Source organism: Hemitrygon akajei, chromosome 8 (assembly GCF_048418815.1).
Source record: "Hemitrygon akajei chromosome 8, sHemAka1.3, whole genome shotgun sequence".
Taxonomy (NCBI): Eukaryota; Metazoa; Chordata; class Chondrichthyes; order Myliobatiformes; family Dasyatidae; genus Hemitrygon; species Hemitrygon akajei.
In genome coordinates this window covers 124,550,044-124,567,309 of record NC_133131.1, presented here as the reverse complement: position 1 = coordinate 124,567,309, position 17,266 = coordinate 124,550,044, and the positions used below count along the sequence as shown (strand labels likewise).

Below are 17,266 nucleotides of genomic sequence, written 5' to 3'. Positions count from 1 at the left end.
CTCCTTGAATCCCTTGTAGTTCAAACATGGCTGAGGTGCAGGGGGTTTTAGGAGTCCTAGTACAAGACTCCCAGTAGATTAATTTACAGGTTGAATCTGTGGTAAAGAAGGCAAATGCAATGTTGGTATTTATTTCAAGGGAAATGGAATATAAAAGCAAGGAGGTAATGCTTAGAGTATTGTCAACAGTTTTGGGTCCCATATCTCAGAAAGGATGTGTTGTCATTGGAGAGAGTCCAGAAGAGGTTCACGAGGATGATTCAGAGGATAAAGAGTTAACATATGAGGAGGAACTTACCGAACGTTGAAAGGTTTAGATAGGGTGGATGTGGAGAGGATGTTGCCTATGGTGGGGGTATTCAGAACAAGAGGATACACCCTCAGAACTGAGGAGCAACCCTTTTGAACAGCAGTAAGGAGGAATTTTTTATTCCGAGAGTAGTAAATCTGTGAAATGCTCTGCTGCAGTCTGCAGTGGAGGCCAAGTCCTTGTGTATATTTAAGGCAGAAGTTGATATTTTCCTGACTGGTCAGGGCATCAATGGATATGGCAAGAAGGCAGGTGTATGGGATTGAGTGGGATCCGGGTTCAGCCATGGTGGAGCAGTCTTGATGGCTGAATGGCTTAATTCTGCTCCGATGTCTTATGGTCTGTTTATCCTTTGAAATCTCTGCTGTAGAGAATTTCAAAATATTCTTCCTCATGTCTGTCCTAAATTGGTGCTGCCTTATTTTGAAGCTATAATCATTAAGCAATTAAACCTCAGATCTGATTGTAGTATTCCTAGTTGTAGACTCTTATGCCAGTGGATACTTGCTCACTGAATCTATCTTGCAAGCTTCTCAAAGGAAACATTTTCTTTCCTTCAATGCACGCAGTTTTCCAAATGTGGCAGCATTGATCCCTATACAGTTGTAGTTATGGTCTTCAAATTAAAGTCAAGAAAACAAACAAACCTAACATACATATACATTGCTACAAACAAGAGAAAATCTGCAGATGCTGAAAATCCAAAGCAACACACACAAAATGTTGGAGGAACTCAGCAGGTCAGGCATCATCTACACAAAAGAGTAAACAGTCGGTGTTTCAAGCCAGACCCTTCATCGGCACGTTTTGGGCTGAGACCCTTCATCAGGACTTCCCTGATGAAAGGTCTTGGCCAGAAACAGCGACTGTTCACTCTTTTCCATAGAAGCTGCCTGACCTGCTGAGTTCCTCCAGCATCTTGTGTGTGTTGATTTAGAGTACGCACGAACAGTATTTTATATACGGTATATATATTTACTCCCCATCATAAATTTCTACAAAGAACCATAAGCCACATTGCTCACAAGATGAGGATAATGAGCTAAGAAAAGTTTCATTTTTCTCAAATTCATGTTATCCTAACTTTCAATTTTAGGCAATTGTAAGACAGAACATAATACATAATTTGTCATCTTCTGGTTTGGTGAATTTTGTAATTGAAGCTGCTGAAACTTAGATTCTCAGAAAGCTAAAGTTCTTCAGAATATTATTAACAGGCAGGAAATTTACTGCATCAGCACCAATTTCACCAAATACCAACACTGCTCGACACAGTGACTGTTGGTCTGTCTAGCGTGTGAACACGAACACACACACACCCCTCCCCCCCAACCCCCAAGCAGCAGGAAATATCAATCCTGACAGTTACTGTTCTTTTTGTAGGTTATGTTATCCTAAATTATAAAACAAAACCTCCTAATCATTGCTTGTAGTAGTAATTTGGTTTACACTATGCAACAAAATCTATTTATTGTCATGTACTTATGTTATTTTTGGCAGAAATGGATAACCCTAATTCTAATGATTTGGACTCACATATCAGTTCCTCAGATATGCTAATATGCATCTGCATTCACTGAATTCTTCCTGAAAAATTACTGGCTTGTAGCAATTTCATAACTTTACATTAAAATATTAGAAATATTCCCTTATATTATTTTTGATAATTTGTATGTACGTTTAAAAATCTGTTAGCCATGTAAGTAAATCCATTGTAACAACACTTGTTATATACAGGCAGTATCAGGTACAACAGTACACAATTGAATAGACGGAATTCCCATGCCAGGTGCATATAAAGCAAGGAAGGCATTTCAATCTAAATTAGAAGCAAACCACATCCACCACCAGTTAAAAGCACTTCGCTGAAAAGGAAGCCCTGAGTAAATCCCAATTAAACTCAATTATATTTTAGATGCAAAGTCCCTTTCATTAAGGCTTAATTATGATTTATGGGCCATTCCTAGTAACATACACACACAGATGAACATCTTGTGCTGCTGGAAGATCATCAGTTTAGTGAAAGACAGTCTTTGGTCTGCATGAAAATTGTTAGTCTATCAGTACAGTGTGAAGTCCATAAATGAATCACATGGGGGAGGGTGGAATAGATGGTTCCCTCTCCTTCAATTCCCCATTCTGGCCTCTTACCTCTTTCCCTCACCTCCTACCTCCCCCTGTTGCCCTCCTTCTTCCCTTTCTCCCATTGTCCACTCTCCTCTCCTATCAAGTGCCCTCTCCTCCAGCCCTTTACCTCCCCCCCCCCCAATCTGACTTCACCCATCATCTTCAAGCAAGACCTCCATTCCCTCCCCCTTTCCATTTTTTTCTGGCGTTTTCTCCCTCTCCTTCCAGTCCTGATGAAGGGTCCTGGCACGAAACATCAACTGTTTATCCATTTCCTGGTATGGTGCCTGACCGGCTGAGTTCCTCCAACATTTTATGTGTGTTGCTCTGGATTTCCAGCACCTGCAGAATCTTTTGTATCCAAAAGGGAATGCTGCTCACTGGCGCTTACCATACTGCAGATGGAATGCATTGAAGCTTGGTGCAGCCAACACATAGGCTCTGTGGGAAGGGACCAGCCTAGGGAACTTCTGCTAATGGACACTGAGGGCATCTCCTCAAACAGTGGAAAGGTCTATGATACCAGGGAGCTGGCTAAGTGATTGACAATAGTACTACGTACAAAAAGAAAATGTACTAACATTTCTATGTATAGAGCCAGCAACGCTGAATGTAAAAAAAACCTTTGACTATGTTTATTCTTCTGCACATATTTTCAAATTGTAAATAAAGATTATATTTGAAACAAAAGTATGCAAGAAATGTGTTCTTAGTCTTTAAAACAGAGACCAGTCATCTTGAACACAATGAAAATGTAAAACAAACTCCTCTTTTGTTGTGAAATGGGTGATAGCTCTCTTTCCCTTGTTGGTGAGAGAGAGAGAGAGCCTGTAGCATGTTGAACTGTCAGGTTTTCATTGACTGCAGATCACGGTCTCTCTTTGGGTGCTTTGCTGCTGCTGGGTAGGTGCTGGTGCTGACTCTTTTTGCTGAAACGGGCGGGCGAAGGGAGAGATTGATGCATTGGTGCTTGCTGCTTGCACAGGGGGAGGGGGCTTTGGGATTCTAATGCTTTTTGTCATTCGTTCTTTTGGAGTTCTGTTTTTTCATGGATGTATTTCAGGTTGGATATTATATACATTTTCTGATAATAAACGGAACCATTTAAGGAAATTAGCAAGTTTCATTCAGTTAATGCTTTGTCAGGTCCCTGCAGGAAAAATGTCAGTCTAACAGACAGAAGACACATAATCCAATTCTCAACAAACCAACATAAAACCTTAACATTTCACATTCCAGTTCATTATCAAAAATATCCAACCACAGGAATAATGCCATAAATTATTTGAATTTGTTCAATTAGTAGATTTAGGCAAAATGAGGCAATACCTGAAATATGAGCAGACCAAACTTCTCTTATATGGGTCAAAACCTATTGAACTCTGGCAAGCAGAGGATCACTGGTAGCATCTGCCCTGTAGGATATCTGCATATGCGGACTGAAACACAAATTAGAAATCTGGAAGCCAGTAGCATGTGGATCTGACTATTACTTTTGCCACTGGATTTGCAGGAGTCTGGTGATGAAATAAGATCTTCAGCTAAAGGGCTATGATACACTTCACTTCCCGAATGCCAGCCGTGAATGATGTTCATACCCCTACCCCATTTGATTGAATAGGACTGCCAGTCTTGAGTACAGTGGCAAGTGCATACAAATAGTAGTTTTATTTGATCTACTTTGCATAAAGTTGCTTTTAATAATTTAATTTCCTTTAACATTTATTTAATTCCGTTTGAAAGTTATGACAGCCTTTTGCCAGTGGCAAGCTCTCAAAAGCTAATCAGGACTCCGGGGGCAGGTGCTCAGATCTAAGCTCATTCAGCCCTCATGACCCTCTCGACTTTATGGGAAAGCTGTGATATCCATTCCTATAGGTCACCACGAGCTGATCCACAAATGGTGACAGTGGTCACGGGAAATATCCAGAGTGAAGACCGTGGGGAGGAAAAAGTGCTGACAGTGAACAAGATCATTTTTTTGGGTATAAAAATATTAAAAGGAAACTTGGAGTCAAAACATTTCTAAGTACATTAAAAATAGTCTTTAAGAATTCCAACATAAAAAAACACTGAAGGTTTGATGTGGTTGGTGATGATGGAGGAACAGAAGCAAGCATAAACACTACTCTTGGGCGATTTTTGACTAGTGTACAATAGCTTTGGCAGAGAAAAAAAATCAAAGATTAAAAAAATACAAGACTTTATTTGCTCGATATAAATTAGAAACATTGAAAACCTACAGCACAATACAGCATCTATAAGGAGAAGCACTGTCAACGTTTCGGGCTGAGACCCTTCGTCAGGACAGTCAGAAACGTTGACAGTGTATCTCCTTATAGATGCTGCCTGGCCTGCTGTGTTCCACCAGCATTTTGTGTGTGTTGTTTGAATTTCCAGCATCTGCAGATTTCCTCGTGTTAGCACAATACAGGCCCTTTGGCCCACAATGCTGTGCTGAGCACGTTCTTACTTTAGAAATTATCTCTGGTTACCCATAGCCCTCTACTTTTCTACGCTCCATGTACCTATCCAGAAGACTCTTAAAAGACCCTATTATATCTGCCTCCACCACCATCGCCAGCAACCCATTCCACGCAATCACCACTCTGCATAAAAAAACTCACCCCTGCCATCTACTCTGTGCCTTCTTCCAAGCACCTTAAAACTGTGTCCTCTCGTGCTAGCCACTTCAGCCCTGGAAAAAAGCCTCTGACTATCCATGTGATCAATGCTTCTCATTATCTTACACACCTCTATCAGGTCACCTTTCATCCTTCGTCGCTCCAAGGAGAAAAGGCCGAGTTCACTCAACCTATTCTCATAAGGCATGCTTGCCAATCCTTGTAAATCTCCTCTGCACCCTTTCTATGGCTTCCACATCCTTCCCGCAAGTGAGGTGACCAGAACCAAGCACAGTATTCCAAGTGGGGTATGACCAGGGTTTGGAGACCTGAGCTATTAAAACTGTACTCATATGTACAGGCCTAGTATCAGTTGAAAGAGAAAATAAATTACTGTCTCAGATTTTTCACACGACAAGGGAACTTGAACAGTTTTTCGTGGTTCAAGGGTAGCTCTTTGCTGGACACACCCATGACATTTTACCTCTGGTATTATGTGGTGAAAGGACATTCTGCCTTTTTATTGAGCCCCATAGAAAAATAGCTAATTCTTTACCATTCCCCTGCCCAAGTTTCCTGCTACAACTTTCACAAATTTCCCATCTTACAAAGCCAAGCCCTGTGGTTTCTGGCATCTTCAGTGAACGACAAAAATAATTTAGTGTCTTTTATTTAACATTAGTTTTCCTGTAGCATCGGTTCCAAGCTCAACTGCTGATTACCAGGACATGATGGCTTTGAGGAGCTAAGAAGTTTAAAAGCAGTAGGCTCTCTTTTAGGGCATAAAATTACTTCTTATGAAAAGTCTTTCAGATTAGAAGAGTTCATCAACAAATAAAAATAAAGATTAGGGATAGCTAGTTAGGCAGTGAATATTTTTTGTTGCTGAAATAACTTGTGTAAAACAGATGTAAAACACTTATTTAGAAAAGAAGGTACCCGTAAATATTTCTATTTTCTTAATAAAACAGATATTTCTGATTTAATACCATAGTCTCTGCCTTGATACAATAGAACTTGCTTCCTCAGTCTTATCTAAGTTTGGTGGAGTCAACTTGAATTCAGTCTCAAAAGAAACAACACCAGACTACAGTGCTCTAGCTATGAGTGTAAGTGCTGTTGTAACTTTAGGCGCAAGATACAATTGAACAGTTGTGAAGTTACTTAGAATAATCCATGCATGTTTAGTAAAGATTACTATTTAAAACTGGCCGATATTGGAGAAATGTTTTGGCAGATATAGTAACATCCCTCTTATGGCCTCCCGTCTCCAAAATTTTACTATTTTGGCAACATTCCTAAGATGTGTGAAAGAAAGTGAAACCTCTTACTTTTCTAAATCTTTGGCATTTCTTGCAGTACCATACGCATCATAAAATATCATCGCGTGCAAACACCCTGCTCAATTATGTTGGATTTCTACTGTGCTTCATAATAGATTTTTTTTCAGTCTACACTCACAAAATGCTGGTGGAATGCAGCAGGCCAGGCATCATCTATAGGGAGAAGCGCTGTCAACATTTCAGCCCGAGACCCTTCATCAGGACTAACTGAAAGGAAAGATAGTAAGACATTTGATAGTAGAAGGGGGAGAGGAAAATGCAAAACGATAGAAGACCAGAGGAGGTGGGGTGAAGCTGAGAGCCAGAAAGGTGATTGGCAAAAGGGATACAGAGCTAGAGAAGGGAAAGGATCATGGGATGGGAGGCCTCAGGAGAAAGAAAGGGGGAGGGGAGCACCAGAGGGAAATGGAGAACAGGCAGAGTGATGGGCAGAGAGAGAGAAAAAAAAACAACTAAATATGTCAGGGATGGGGTAAGAAGGGGAGGAGGGGCATTAACGGAAGTTAGAGAAGTCAATGTTCATGCCATCAGGTTGGAGGCTACCCAGCCGGTATATAAGGTGTTGTTTCTCCAACCTGAGCATGGCTTCATCTTGGCAGTAGAGGCGGCCATGGATAGACATATCAGAATGGGAATGGGACGTGGAATTAAAATGTGTGGCCACTGGGAGATCCTGCTTTCTCTGGCGGACAGAGCGTAGGTGTTCAGCGAAACAGTCTCCCAGTCTGCATCGGGTCACACCAATATATAAAAGGCCACACCGGGAGCACTGGACGCAGAATACCGCACCAGCCGAATCACAGGTGAAGTGTCGCCTCACCTGGAAGGACTGTCTGGGGCCCTGAATGGTGGCGAGGGAGGAAGTGTAAGGGCAGGTGTAGCACTTGTTCCGCTTGCAAGGGTAAGAGCCAGGAGGGAGATTGGTGGGGAGGGATGGGGGGTATGAATGGACAAGGGAGTCGCGTAGGGAGCGATCCCTGCGGAAAGCAGAAAGGGGGGGGGGGGAGGGAAAGATGTGCTTGGTAGTGGGATCCCGTTGGAGGTGGTGGAACTCACGGAGAAGTTTCCACTCCCCCTCCTACTTTCAAATGTCTTACTATCTTTCCTTTCAGTTAGTCCTGACGAAGGGTCTCGGCCCGAAACGTCGACAGCACTTCTCCCTATAGATGCTGCCTGGCCTGCTGCATTCCACCAGCATTTTGTGTGTGTTGCTTGAATTTCCAGCATCTGCAGATTTCCTCGTGCTTGCTTTTCTTCAGTCTTATGGTTTGTTTATATTCTGTGTATTTTGCCTGAGCTTTCTCTTTTTGTGTGCGCAGTAGGGGGATTTGAGGATCAATATGCCTGAATTTTTGTGCGGAGAGGAGGAATTTGGGGGTTGATGATTGTGCTGCCGGTCTTTTCTTTCTTGGTTTCGTGGCTATCTGGAGAAGAACGATTTCAGAGTTATATACTTTGATAATAAATGAACCTTTGAACTTTGAACAAAATTAGTTTAAAAATAATCTAGCTTCATGTTTTTATGGATATTCTGGAGTTAATATGGGCAACATTCCACTGGTAAAAAGGTATAAAGTTATAAATAACTTTTTTGATGACAGGCAAAATCCTTTATTGACAGTCCATGAGTTTTAAAAAATCTTAAACCAACAGACATATTAACTTGTATTAGGAGCTACTGTAGCCCTAAAAAGATTACAATCCAGCTTGAAAGGCACAGTTTAATATCAAAGATACAAAAAAATCTGACTTTCAGCTTATGGTTGTAACAACTTGACTTTGAGGATAGTAAATACTCTATTATAGCCAAAGTATTCTGTAATTTGTATGCAAGTGTAGAACCTGCAATCTAATTCTCCTCACAAGAGCCCAAATAAAAGGAACTACACTAATTCCATATTTAGTACAATCCTTTCCTTAATAGCAGTTACAAATACTTGGACAATCATTACTTTTTTATTCTGAGAGAAATGTTGAAATTTAAGTGTAAATTTTATCAACAATTCTTTTTTATTGCAACATTTCCAAGTAAACACTTCAGCGTATCGTCCTTGAAAATGCACTTTCAATTCACATTTCCTGTCCTTCACATTTCAGTAAAATGACAGTTCAAGATCACACATTTAATCTCATTCTTTTTGTCGGTTTAAAATGGAAGGTCAGGAACCCAAACTCACTGTGGTGCTATTACTGCTGTCTGATTTCTTTTTTGTGTGCATTTCTCTTACCAGGCTCCAATATATTAGTAATGTAAGCAGCTGCTGTTTATGTGGTGCTGCAAAGAGCATGTCCAGTCAGTCTTATACATCAAAAGCCTGCCGATCCAGTTTACAACCACTGGAGTCAGTTACAAAACAAGCAGGAAAAGAGAAAGACAAAGGAAGAACAAGTATAGAGAGTGGGGGTAGGGGAAGGAGAGTGCAGAGTTGACAGGGGATGCTATAATTAGAAGCAAAAGTAGACAGCAGAAGAAATATATGATTTAAAAAAGCAACAATTAAAAGGAATAATAAAAAGCAATCACACTTACTCATCAACAGTAAATAATTTAAAAATAAACATAGACCACTTGCAGAGTTTTACCAATGGGCATTCGATTACATGAGGGTCAACAATATACTTTTGCACATTTTGCTTTATGACCATAGATATAACCCATAAGTTGCTTTGTAAAATTACCAGCAGATTAACTGTGTCTGGCATATACTTTACTCTTGAAACTTACACCTGATGGTCTAATTTATATGAAAGGGGGTAAGATTTTAACCGGATAACTGGAGTTACCAAATATCAAAGAGAAATCCGTGAGCTAGACTTTGACAGTTCTCAGCTATACAAAAACAAATCAGTTCTGGAAATACCAGAGAGCTCAGTCAGAATCGGAGTCATAGAGAGGGGCAGCAAGGAAACAAGACCCTTCGGTCCATCAAACCCACACTATCTGCACTAATCCTACATTAATCCAGCTGATTCTCATCAAATCCTTTCAGATTCTACTACTCACCCACTTAATTCACAGTGGCCAATTAACCTACCAACCTACACGTTGCTGGGATGTGGAAAGAAACTAGAGCACAGGGAGAAAACCCATATAGTCACAAGGAGAAAGAGCATACACCGTGCAGACAGCACTCGAGGTCAGCATTGAACGCGTCTTACCGGCAATGTGAGGCACCACCTCTACCCAATGTGTCACTGCAGTTCGCTTCCAAAGTAAATTTACTAAATTTATCTTCATTTGCATTTGTATTTACTTTATTTCTTACATCCAAGGGAGTAAAAACCTTGTGTCTCCGTCGCAATGTACAAGCAATAAAGAGGGGAAATGTGGGAGGATGTTGCCCAAACACTGAGACTATATACATAATTCTCTTGTATACATGTATGTACAGTCTGATACGCAATCAGATCAATGTGTATTAATCAATCTGATGGTCTGGTGAAAGAAATTGTCCTGGAGCCTGTTGGTCCTGACCTTAACGCTACGGTATTGTTTGCCAGACAGAAGCTGCTGAAACAGTTTGTGCTTGGGGTGCCTGGAATCTCTGATGATCCTCTGGGCCCTTTTTGCAAACCTGCTGCTGTAAAAGTCCTGAATAGAGGCAAGTTCACATCCACAGATATGCTGGGCTGTCCACACCACTCTCTGCAGTGCCCTGCGATTGAGGGTAGTACAGTTCCCATACCAGGCAGTGACACAGACAGTCAGGATACTCTCGATGATGCCCCTGAAGGAAGTCCCAAGGATTTGGGGACTCATGCCAAACTTCTTCAGCTGTTGAGGTGAAAGAGGGACTGTTGTGCTTTTATCACCACACAGCCAGTACGTACAGACCACATGAGATCCTCGGTAATATGTACACCGAGGAACTTGAAACTACACACCCTCTCAGCTACAGTCCATTGATGTCAATAGGGGCTAGCCTGTCTCCATTTCTCCTGTAACCCACAATCAATTCTTGTTTTTTTGACGTTGAGGGAGAGTTTGTTTTTGTGGCACCACTGTGTCAGGGCATTGACATCTCCTCTGTAGGCTGTCTCATCATTTTTGGAAATAAGGTCTATCAATGTCATGTCATCTGCAAATTTGATCAGCAGGTTGGAGCTGTGTGTGGGAACACAGTCATAGGTGTATAGGGAATAGAGGAGGGGGCTCAGGACACAGCTCTGTGGTGCTCCTGCGTTGAGGGTCAGAGGGTCAGAGGTGAGGGTGCCCATCCTCACCACCTGCCGGCAATCCAACAGGAGATCCAGGATCCAGCTGCACAAGGTGGGGTCAGGCCAAGATCTCTAAGCTTCCTGTCGAGCCTGGGATGAATTATGATGTTGAATGCTGAACTATAGTCAAGAACAACATTCTAACATAAACATCCCTCTAACCCACTGTGAGTGAGGATGGTGTGTAGGGGTGTGATTATGGCATCGTCTGTTCTTCGGTTGTGTCGGTGTGGGTGGTAGCATGATGTCTTCCTTGACCAGCCTCTCAAACCATTTGCTTATGATGGAAGTGAGTGTGACAGGACGCCAATCATTCTGACATGTTTTCTTTGGTACAGAGCAATGGTTTATGTTTTGAAACAGTAGGACAATCAACACTGGGTGAGGGAGAGAGTAAAAATGTCTGTAAACACCCCCAGCCAGCTGTGCCACGCGCACTTTTGAGTACTCACATTGGAATGCCATCGGGCTCTGCTGCCTTGCAGTCGTTGACGCATTGGAATGACCTACATACCTCAGCCTCAGAGATGACCAAGGTGCAGTTCATGTCAGCAGCTCTCCTCGGGGGTTCAGTGTCAATGACTTTGAGATGAATGTAAAGAAGATCTAGCTCATCTGGGAGAGAAGCAGTGATGTTGGCTGCACTGCTGCATTTCCCTTGAAGTCTGAAATGGTATGCAGACCTTGCCATATGCCACATGTGTCGTTGGCACAGAGCTCTGTCTGTATTTTATCCCTGTATTGACGTTCGCGGTCTTGATGGCTCTTCGTAAATTGTAGTGACATTTCTTGAGCTCCTGTCGGTCTCCAGAGACGAAGGCTTTATCTGGAGTGGTGAGTGAAGTATACACAGAACTATCAAACCAAGGTTTCCAGTTTGGGTAGACCCAGACAATATTTGGGAGCAACATCCTCGATGTTGATGAAGTCTGTGACCACTTCTGTGTACTTGGTGTTGTCCTCAACTCAGAACACATCCCGGCTGACGTCATCAAAGCAGTCCTGTAACACTGAATCTGATTGATCAGACCAGCAGTGAACGGTTTTCACTATGGCCACAGGCAGGAGCAAGATGGATCAGACTTCTCAAATAGCAGACAGAGGAGCACTTTCTAGATATTGTGGAAGATAGACTTAATTCTGCTTTAACTCCTTCCTCTCATTATGCACACTTGTGACCTTCCTTGGAAGTGAGATTAATATAGACAATGTTTAGCTCTTTGTAACTACGTGTAATATTATTGAAACATCCCAAAATGTGATTGACGAGAAGTGGCTGGCAATTGATGTTTTCTCCACTGAAGAGGAAACCTTGCAATAAACTGGATATGAAGTAGTTAACTGGCCACTGACAAATGCTGACAAAAAATTCTGGAAAAACTCAGAAGATCGAGCAGCATCTGTGGAGGCAAAGGGAAGGTTGTTGCTTCAAGCTGAGACTCTGCATCAGGACTGGACTACTTTTGCTCCAGATTTCAGCATCTGCACCATTGCATCTCCTGACTATGTGTGCTTATTTGTCTTGAGCAGAGAGCATGTATTCACAATTACCATAAAATGTGCTTAATTGCAACGACCTAAGCATTCAAGTATTCAAGCATTATACCACCTATGCAAAAGTAGTAATTTGAACCTTGATGTCCCAACAAGATGGCCATACATGCTTAAAGAAAGGACAATAAAACTAGATGGTTTCCTAATAGAACTGATTATCTATGTATTGCTTACCAATTTTCATATCCAACTTCCATGCTGGGATAGTGTCACCATGCTTCAAAGGGCTACTGGCTGGCAGAGGAATAGTCACACAAATAGGCCCGATCACTTGGATTTCAGTTCCATCACTATTCAACAGATGAACGCTCACTCCTGTGACAGGGCTCAGCTCAAAACTGCTGCTGTTTCCTGTCATAAAGAAAAGAAAAAGGTCATTTTGGAGTAATGAAAAGATTAACCCTGTCATGTCTGTGGAAGAAAGAGATAATATGGCTATCAGACGTTCACTATTTCTGCATAGACAAAGAAAACCACTTGATGGATTATGAAGTCATCCATATCTTGAGTACCAAGACAATATACACTAGTATACATACAACATACAAGTGTATGGGACATTGGAAAAAATGTTGAATTTCCCCATGGGGATGAATAAAGTATCTATCTATCTATCTATCTATCTATCTATCCGTTTTCCCTTTTAACTGAATATAAGCTACGGTTAGGTGAAGGTAAATTTCACAGAACTCACAGCACAAGGACTGCACAATTACACAAATGGTAGACACATTTCTAGTAATTGGTGAATTCAGCACCAGCTTGTAAGTGACTCACAAAATCAAGTACATGGTTCCAAATTATTTGTGCAGCACTGGGAATGTGGAACCCCTTCCCATCCAAAAATGGACTTGAATAAACATTCCCAATTCATCTAATGATGTCTGCATCTACAAAGTGACTAGCGTTTCACAACAAAAAAATCAAACTCCCCATTAATGATGAATAGTTATTTATTGACAATGAAATAAACTGCTAAAAGCAACTTACAGATCTTTCTACCTGTAGCACAATTCCTGAATGGAAGGAAAATAGTACTGTACAACCAAGAGATAATAAGTAAAATTTGAAGAGAATTTACTCATGAATTTAATAATACAATTTAGGCATTCAAAATATCATATTGCATGAAATTAAAAATGTTTTTTTAATTAATGGTCTATTGGTCCTGAAAATTACATTATTATTTTAATACAACTTATTTTTTAAAAGGACAGCCTTCAATTTTATCCAATTAAGGATATAATAATAACTCAAGTAATTTTAATCGATAGCCATTCAAGCTTGAATGGCTGGGATCACAAGTTCCAGTTGGATGACAACTAGTAGATTTTTTTTATTACAGATCAGATACTCTGAAATCTCAGATATACAGTGAAAGTTAATATCTGAATAATACACAATTCCTGAAAATATTTATCCTTCAGCCAACATCTTTATAACATAGATTAGCTGATCATTATTGATTGTGGGATTTCACTATAAATCAATTATCTGTCCCAATTTCCATCAATAATTAAGGGTTGCTTACAGAGTAACTTCTTTGGCTTTAAGACATAATGTGGCTATAAAATGACAAGCAAGAAATAGAAGCCCTTGCTTTTTCAGTGTGATGTTAATTATTATATTAACAAATGGTGTCACGTAATATGAGTTAAAGTGGCCACTCATTATGTCCTGAGCAAAACAAAATCCCACAATAATATATAGTAATTGTGTGCAATTTTCTCTTCAATGTTATCAGGCAGACTACCTTAACACGAGATGTAAAACTATAGATGTAAAAGAAAATCATGAACAATTTCAGAAAGACCATCTAACCACAGGATGCATTTAAAGCTAAACACTGCAGATTATGGAAAAACTGAAACACAGAGTGCTGGAAAAACTCAGCAGTCAAAGAGCATCTATGAAGAGAGGAACACAGTGATCAAGATCAATGAACAGGTAAACATTAGAGGTTCCAACAGCATAATGAACAATTCAAAGCCCACAGGAAACTTAAACTATATCAAAAACAAAAGTGGACATGGATGTTTCAAACCATTGTACAAGTTTTAAAATGTTCATGGTAAAGCTGTTAGGAGTTCACTGGGTTCATTAAAAATATGGTTAGATCTGAGGAGAGAGAGCTATTGAATAATATGATGGAAACTAGAATAGATCTGTCTTTGTTGGATTTCATTTAAGTGCTGATGAGACTAAATCCGTATCTTAAAAAGGTCATTAATTTCAGAATATGTCTGTGTTTTGAGAAATATTCTTTAAATGAATATTGAAATTCAGTAATGGCAATGGAATGACTCAGATATGGCATACATGTTAATATACACTGATGAAAATCTCTTACCCCGTAAGGGGATGATATAAAAGCAGGATCTAGTATTTAAGTGAACATTTAACTGGATCAATTAACATTTCACTCTATTACAACATAGTTACAGTGAAATTTAAAAGATACCAAGCAATGAAGTAATATAGCTTTAATAAAAACACAATTTTATTGGATTAAGATGTAGATACAGTGGCATTGGGTTAACAGGGCCATCGATTCATCAGGGCAGCAGATTATTTGTGACAACTCTTACAGAACAAAAACACAGAGAAATTAGCTGAGATTCCCTTTGTTTATTTGGGACATTATGCCACTTAACTGGGACAGGAACAGTTTCTAACTAGCATCAATCATATGCATGTGTGGCCATTAGACACTACACTCGCTTGGAGTGAACAGTTTTTAAATAGCATCAGTTGCATGTGTTTGTGTTCAAAAAACAATGACTTTTGTCACTGATAGTTGGCAAGAAATAAGAGCTAAGACAATTTTGAATCGTTTAACTCACTGGTTTTAAGCATTTATGCTTGGAGATGCCAGAAACTGCTGGGAGTGAAAATGAAATTATTTCATTTCTTCAACAAGTTAGAAACTACAAAGAATTTGAAGGCATTGACAATCATCTTGAATGTTACAATGAAAACTGAAGATTTGGAGGATCCAGTTGTTGAAACCATTGTACGAAGGCACTGAGTGTCTGTGCAGATTTTGTCTATTTACAGTCAAACAAACTCTGCAATGTACACTGGATTAATTCCTCCATCAATAATTATTTGGGGCTAATACAGTTTTATAGTACTGTAGCAGTATTAGTTGTGTTCTAATTTGTTCAGTATTTCTTTTAAATACATAATTTGCTACTCAGTTAAACAGTAGCTTGTCCTTTTTAACTATTTCCATGAAACTTTGTCTAATTGAGACAGTGGCTTAATTGGGTCAAGACATATTGGTCCCAATTAACCAGAATCCACTGTATATAGTTATGTGAATGTGTATGTATATCTAATTCCTTCATTGTTTCTTTTTTAATATTCAAAACTGGACAGAGAAGACACAATAATAATTAGTTGACCACATATTTCTAAAATTATCCAGTGACATCCATTCAGGATTAGATAGTAACAAGAATTAATATTTTTGGAAGCTGAAATTGACCAAAATCTAAACACAAGATATTCCGAAGATGCTGGAAATCCAAGCAACACACAAGAAGTACAGGAGGAACTCAGGCAGCATCTAAAGAAATGAACAATTAGTTAACGTTTCGGGCCGAGACCCTTCTTCAGGACTGGAAGGGAAGTGGGAAGATGCCAGAATAAAAAGGTGGGGGAGAGGAAGGAGGATAGCTAGAAGATGATAGTTGAAGCCAGGTGGGTGGGAAAGGTAAAGGGCTGGAGATGACGGAATCTGATAGGAGAGGAGAGTGGACCATAGGAGAAAGTGTAGGAACAGCACCAAGGGGAGGTGACAGACAGGTGAGGGGCCAGTGTGGTCTCATCGTAGCACAAGAGGCAGCTATGGACCAGCATGCTGGAGCATGACCAAAATCTGTTGTGTAGTCACACGCTGGTCCCATAATTTCTGGAAGTTTTGAGCAGAGAAACATCAATTTGTCTTTCTGTATGACATGAATGAAATGAAGTGGGACTGTTTTCATCCTCACAGACAACTTGAGGAAAATGTTCAAAACTTTTCTGGCTGTATAGAGTAACTCCTGCAGGCTATCCAGCAATGGACAAATTCAATGATTCTTCATCTGGAAATAAAAGGGTCCAGAATATTAGCTCTGCACATGTGTTGTCAACCTCCCGAGTATTTCAGCATTTTAATTTTTAATTCAGATTTCCAACATCCATAGTATTTTGCACTCTTAGTAGTTAAGAAGCTTCTTTTACAAAGACAAATAACTGACTTCACAATAGGCAAATGAACCCATTCTAGATTTTCATAAGAAGTTCCAATTAAAAGACAAATTCTGCAGTAAAATTTACTCACTAATAAAGTTGAAGTTTATTTTCAAAAGATCTCCCTTGAAATAACATTAGAAAAATAAGACTTCTGATGGCAACTAACCAATGATAATGCAGAACTGCTTTCTGAAGAGTCTCTGCAAACACTTATTCACAGGCCCACATATCTTTCCCAAAAAATGCAGCAAAAAAGAGCAACGAGGAATGTTTTCTTTTGATGGAAATGACCTGGAACTTGTTCGCTTGTTTCTGGTTGCAGGTTGCCGTAGTTAGAATGAAGCAGTGACCCAAGTAATCCAAGACTAGGCTGCAATCAAAAGAACGTGACTGCAACTGGTGAGAATGTGTGCTCTCTCCCGGACCGTAACTCCTCCATAACAAGAGATTTGATATAACTACACTAACTATCCTTGTAACCTAACTTATGATTTTACTAAAAAATATAGTAATATATCACACAAGACTATGAACACAGAAAACAGATTTTGTTCAACACTTAAAAGTCTACATAGAAATCTCATCACTTTGTTTCTTTACAGTAAGGTTACTCGTTATATTGCCAATGTAAAGAAAGATAAAACTGCATAATCTATTTTGAGCTTTTTCAGAAGAAAAGTTAATTTGAGACAAAATTCCGATGTTTAACCTGAATGGATGCAGGGTCTAATATCAAACTAAGCTACTTCACAACAGTTCAGAATCATGAGAGAGGAAACTCGCAGTTGTGTTATCACAGGAATCCTGGAAAAAGTCACAGCATCAAACAGTAAAATACAACATGCTTG

General features: G+C 39.8%; 1 protein-coding gene across 3 annotated transcripts in view; it reads right to left on the bottom strand.

Annotated features, from left to right (window-relative positions):
- fam171a1 (family with sequence similarity 171 member A1) overlaps positions 1-17,266 on the bottom strand; it is a 161,469-nt gene that overhangs the window by 15,880 nt on the left and 128,323 nt on the right. For all 3 annotated transcript variants that reach the window (XM_073054530.1, XM_073054529.1, XM_073054531.1), the window contains exon 5: positions 12,351-12,527. In XM_073054530.1, the coding sequence (XP_072910631.1) occupies positions 12,351-12,527 (177 nt within the window). The remainder of the gene's footprint in view (positions 1-12,350; positions 12,528-17,266) is intronic.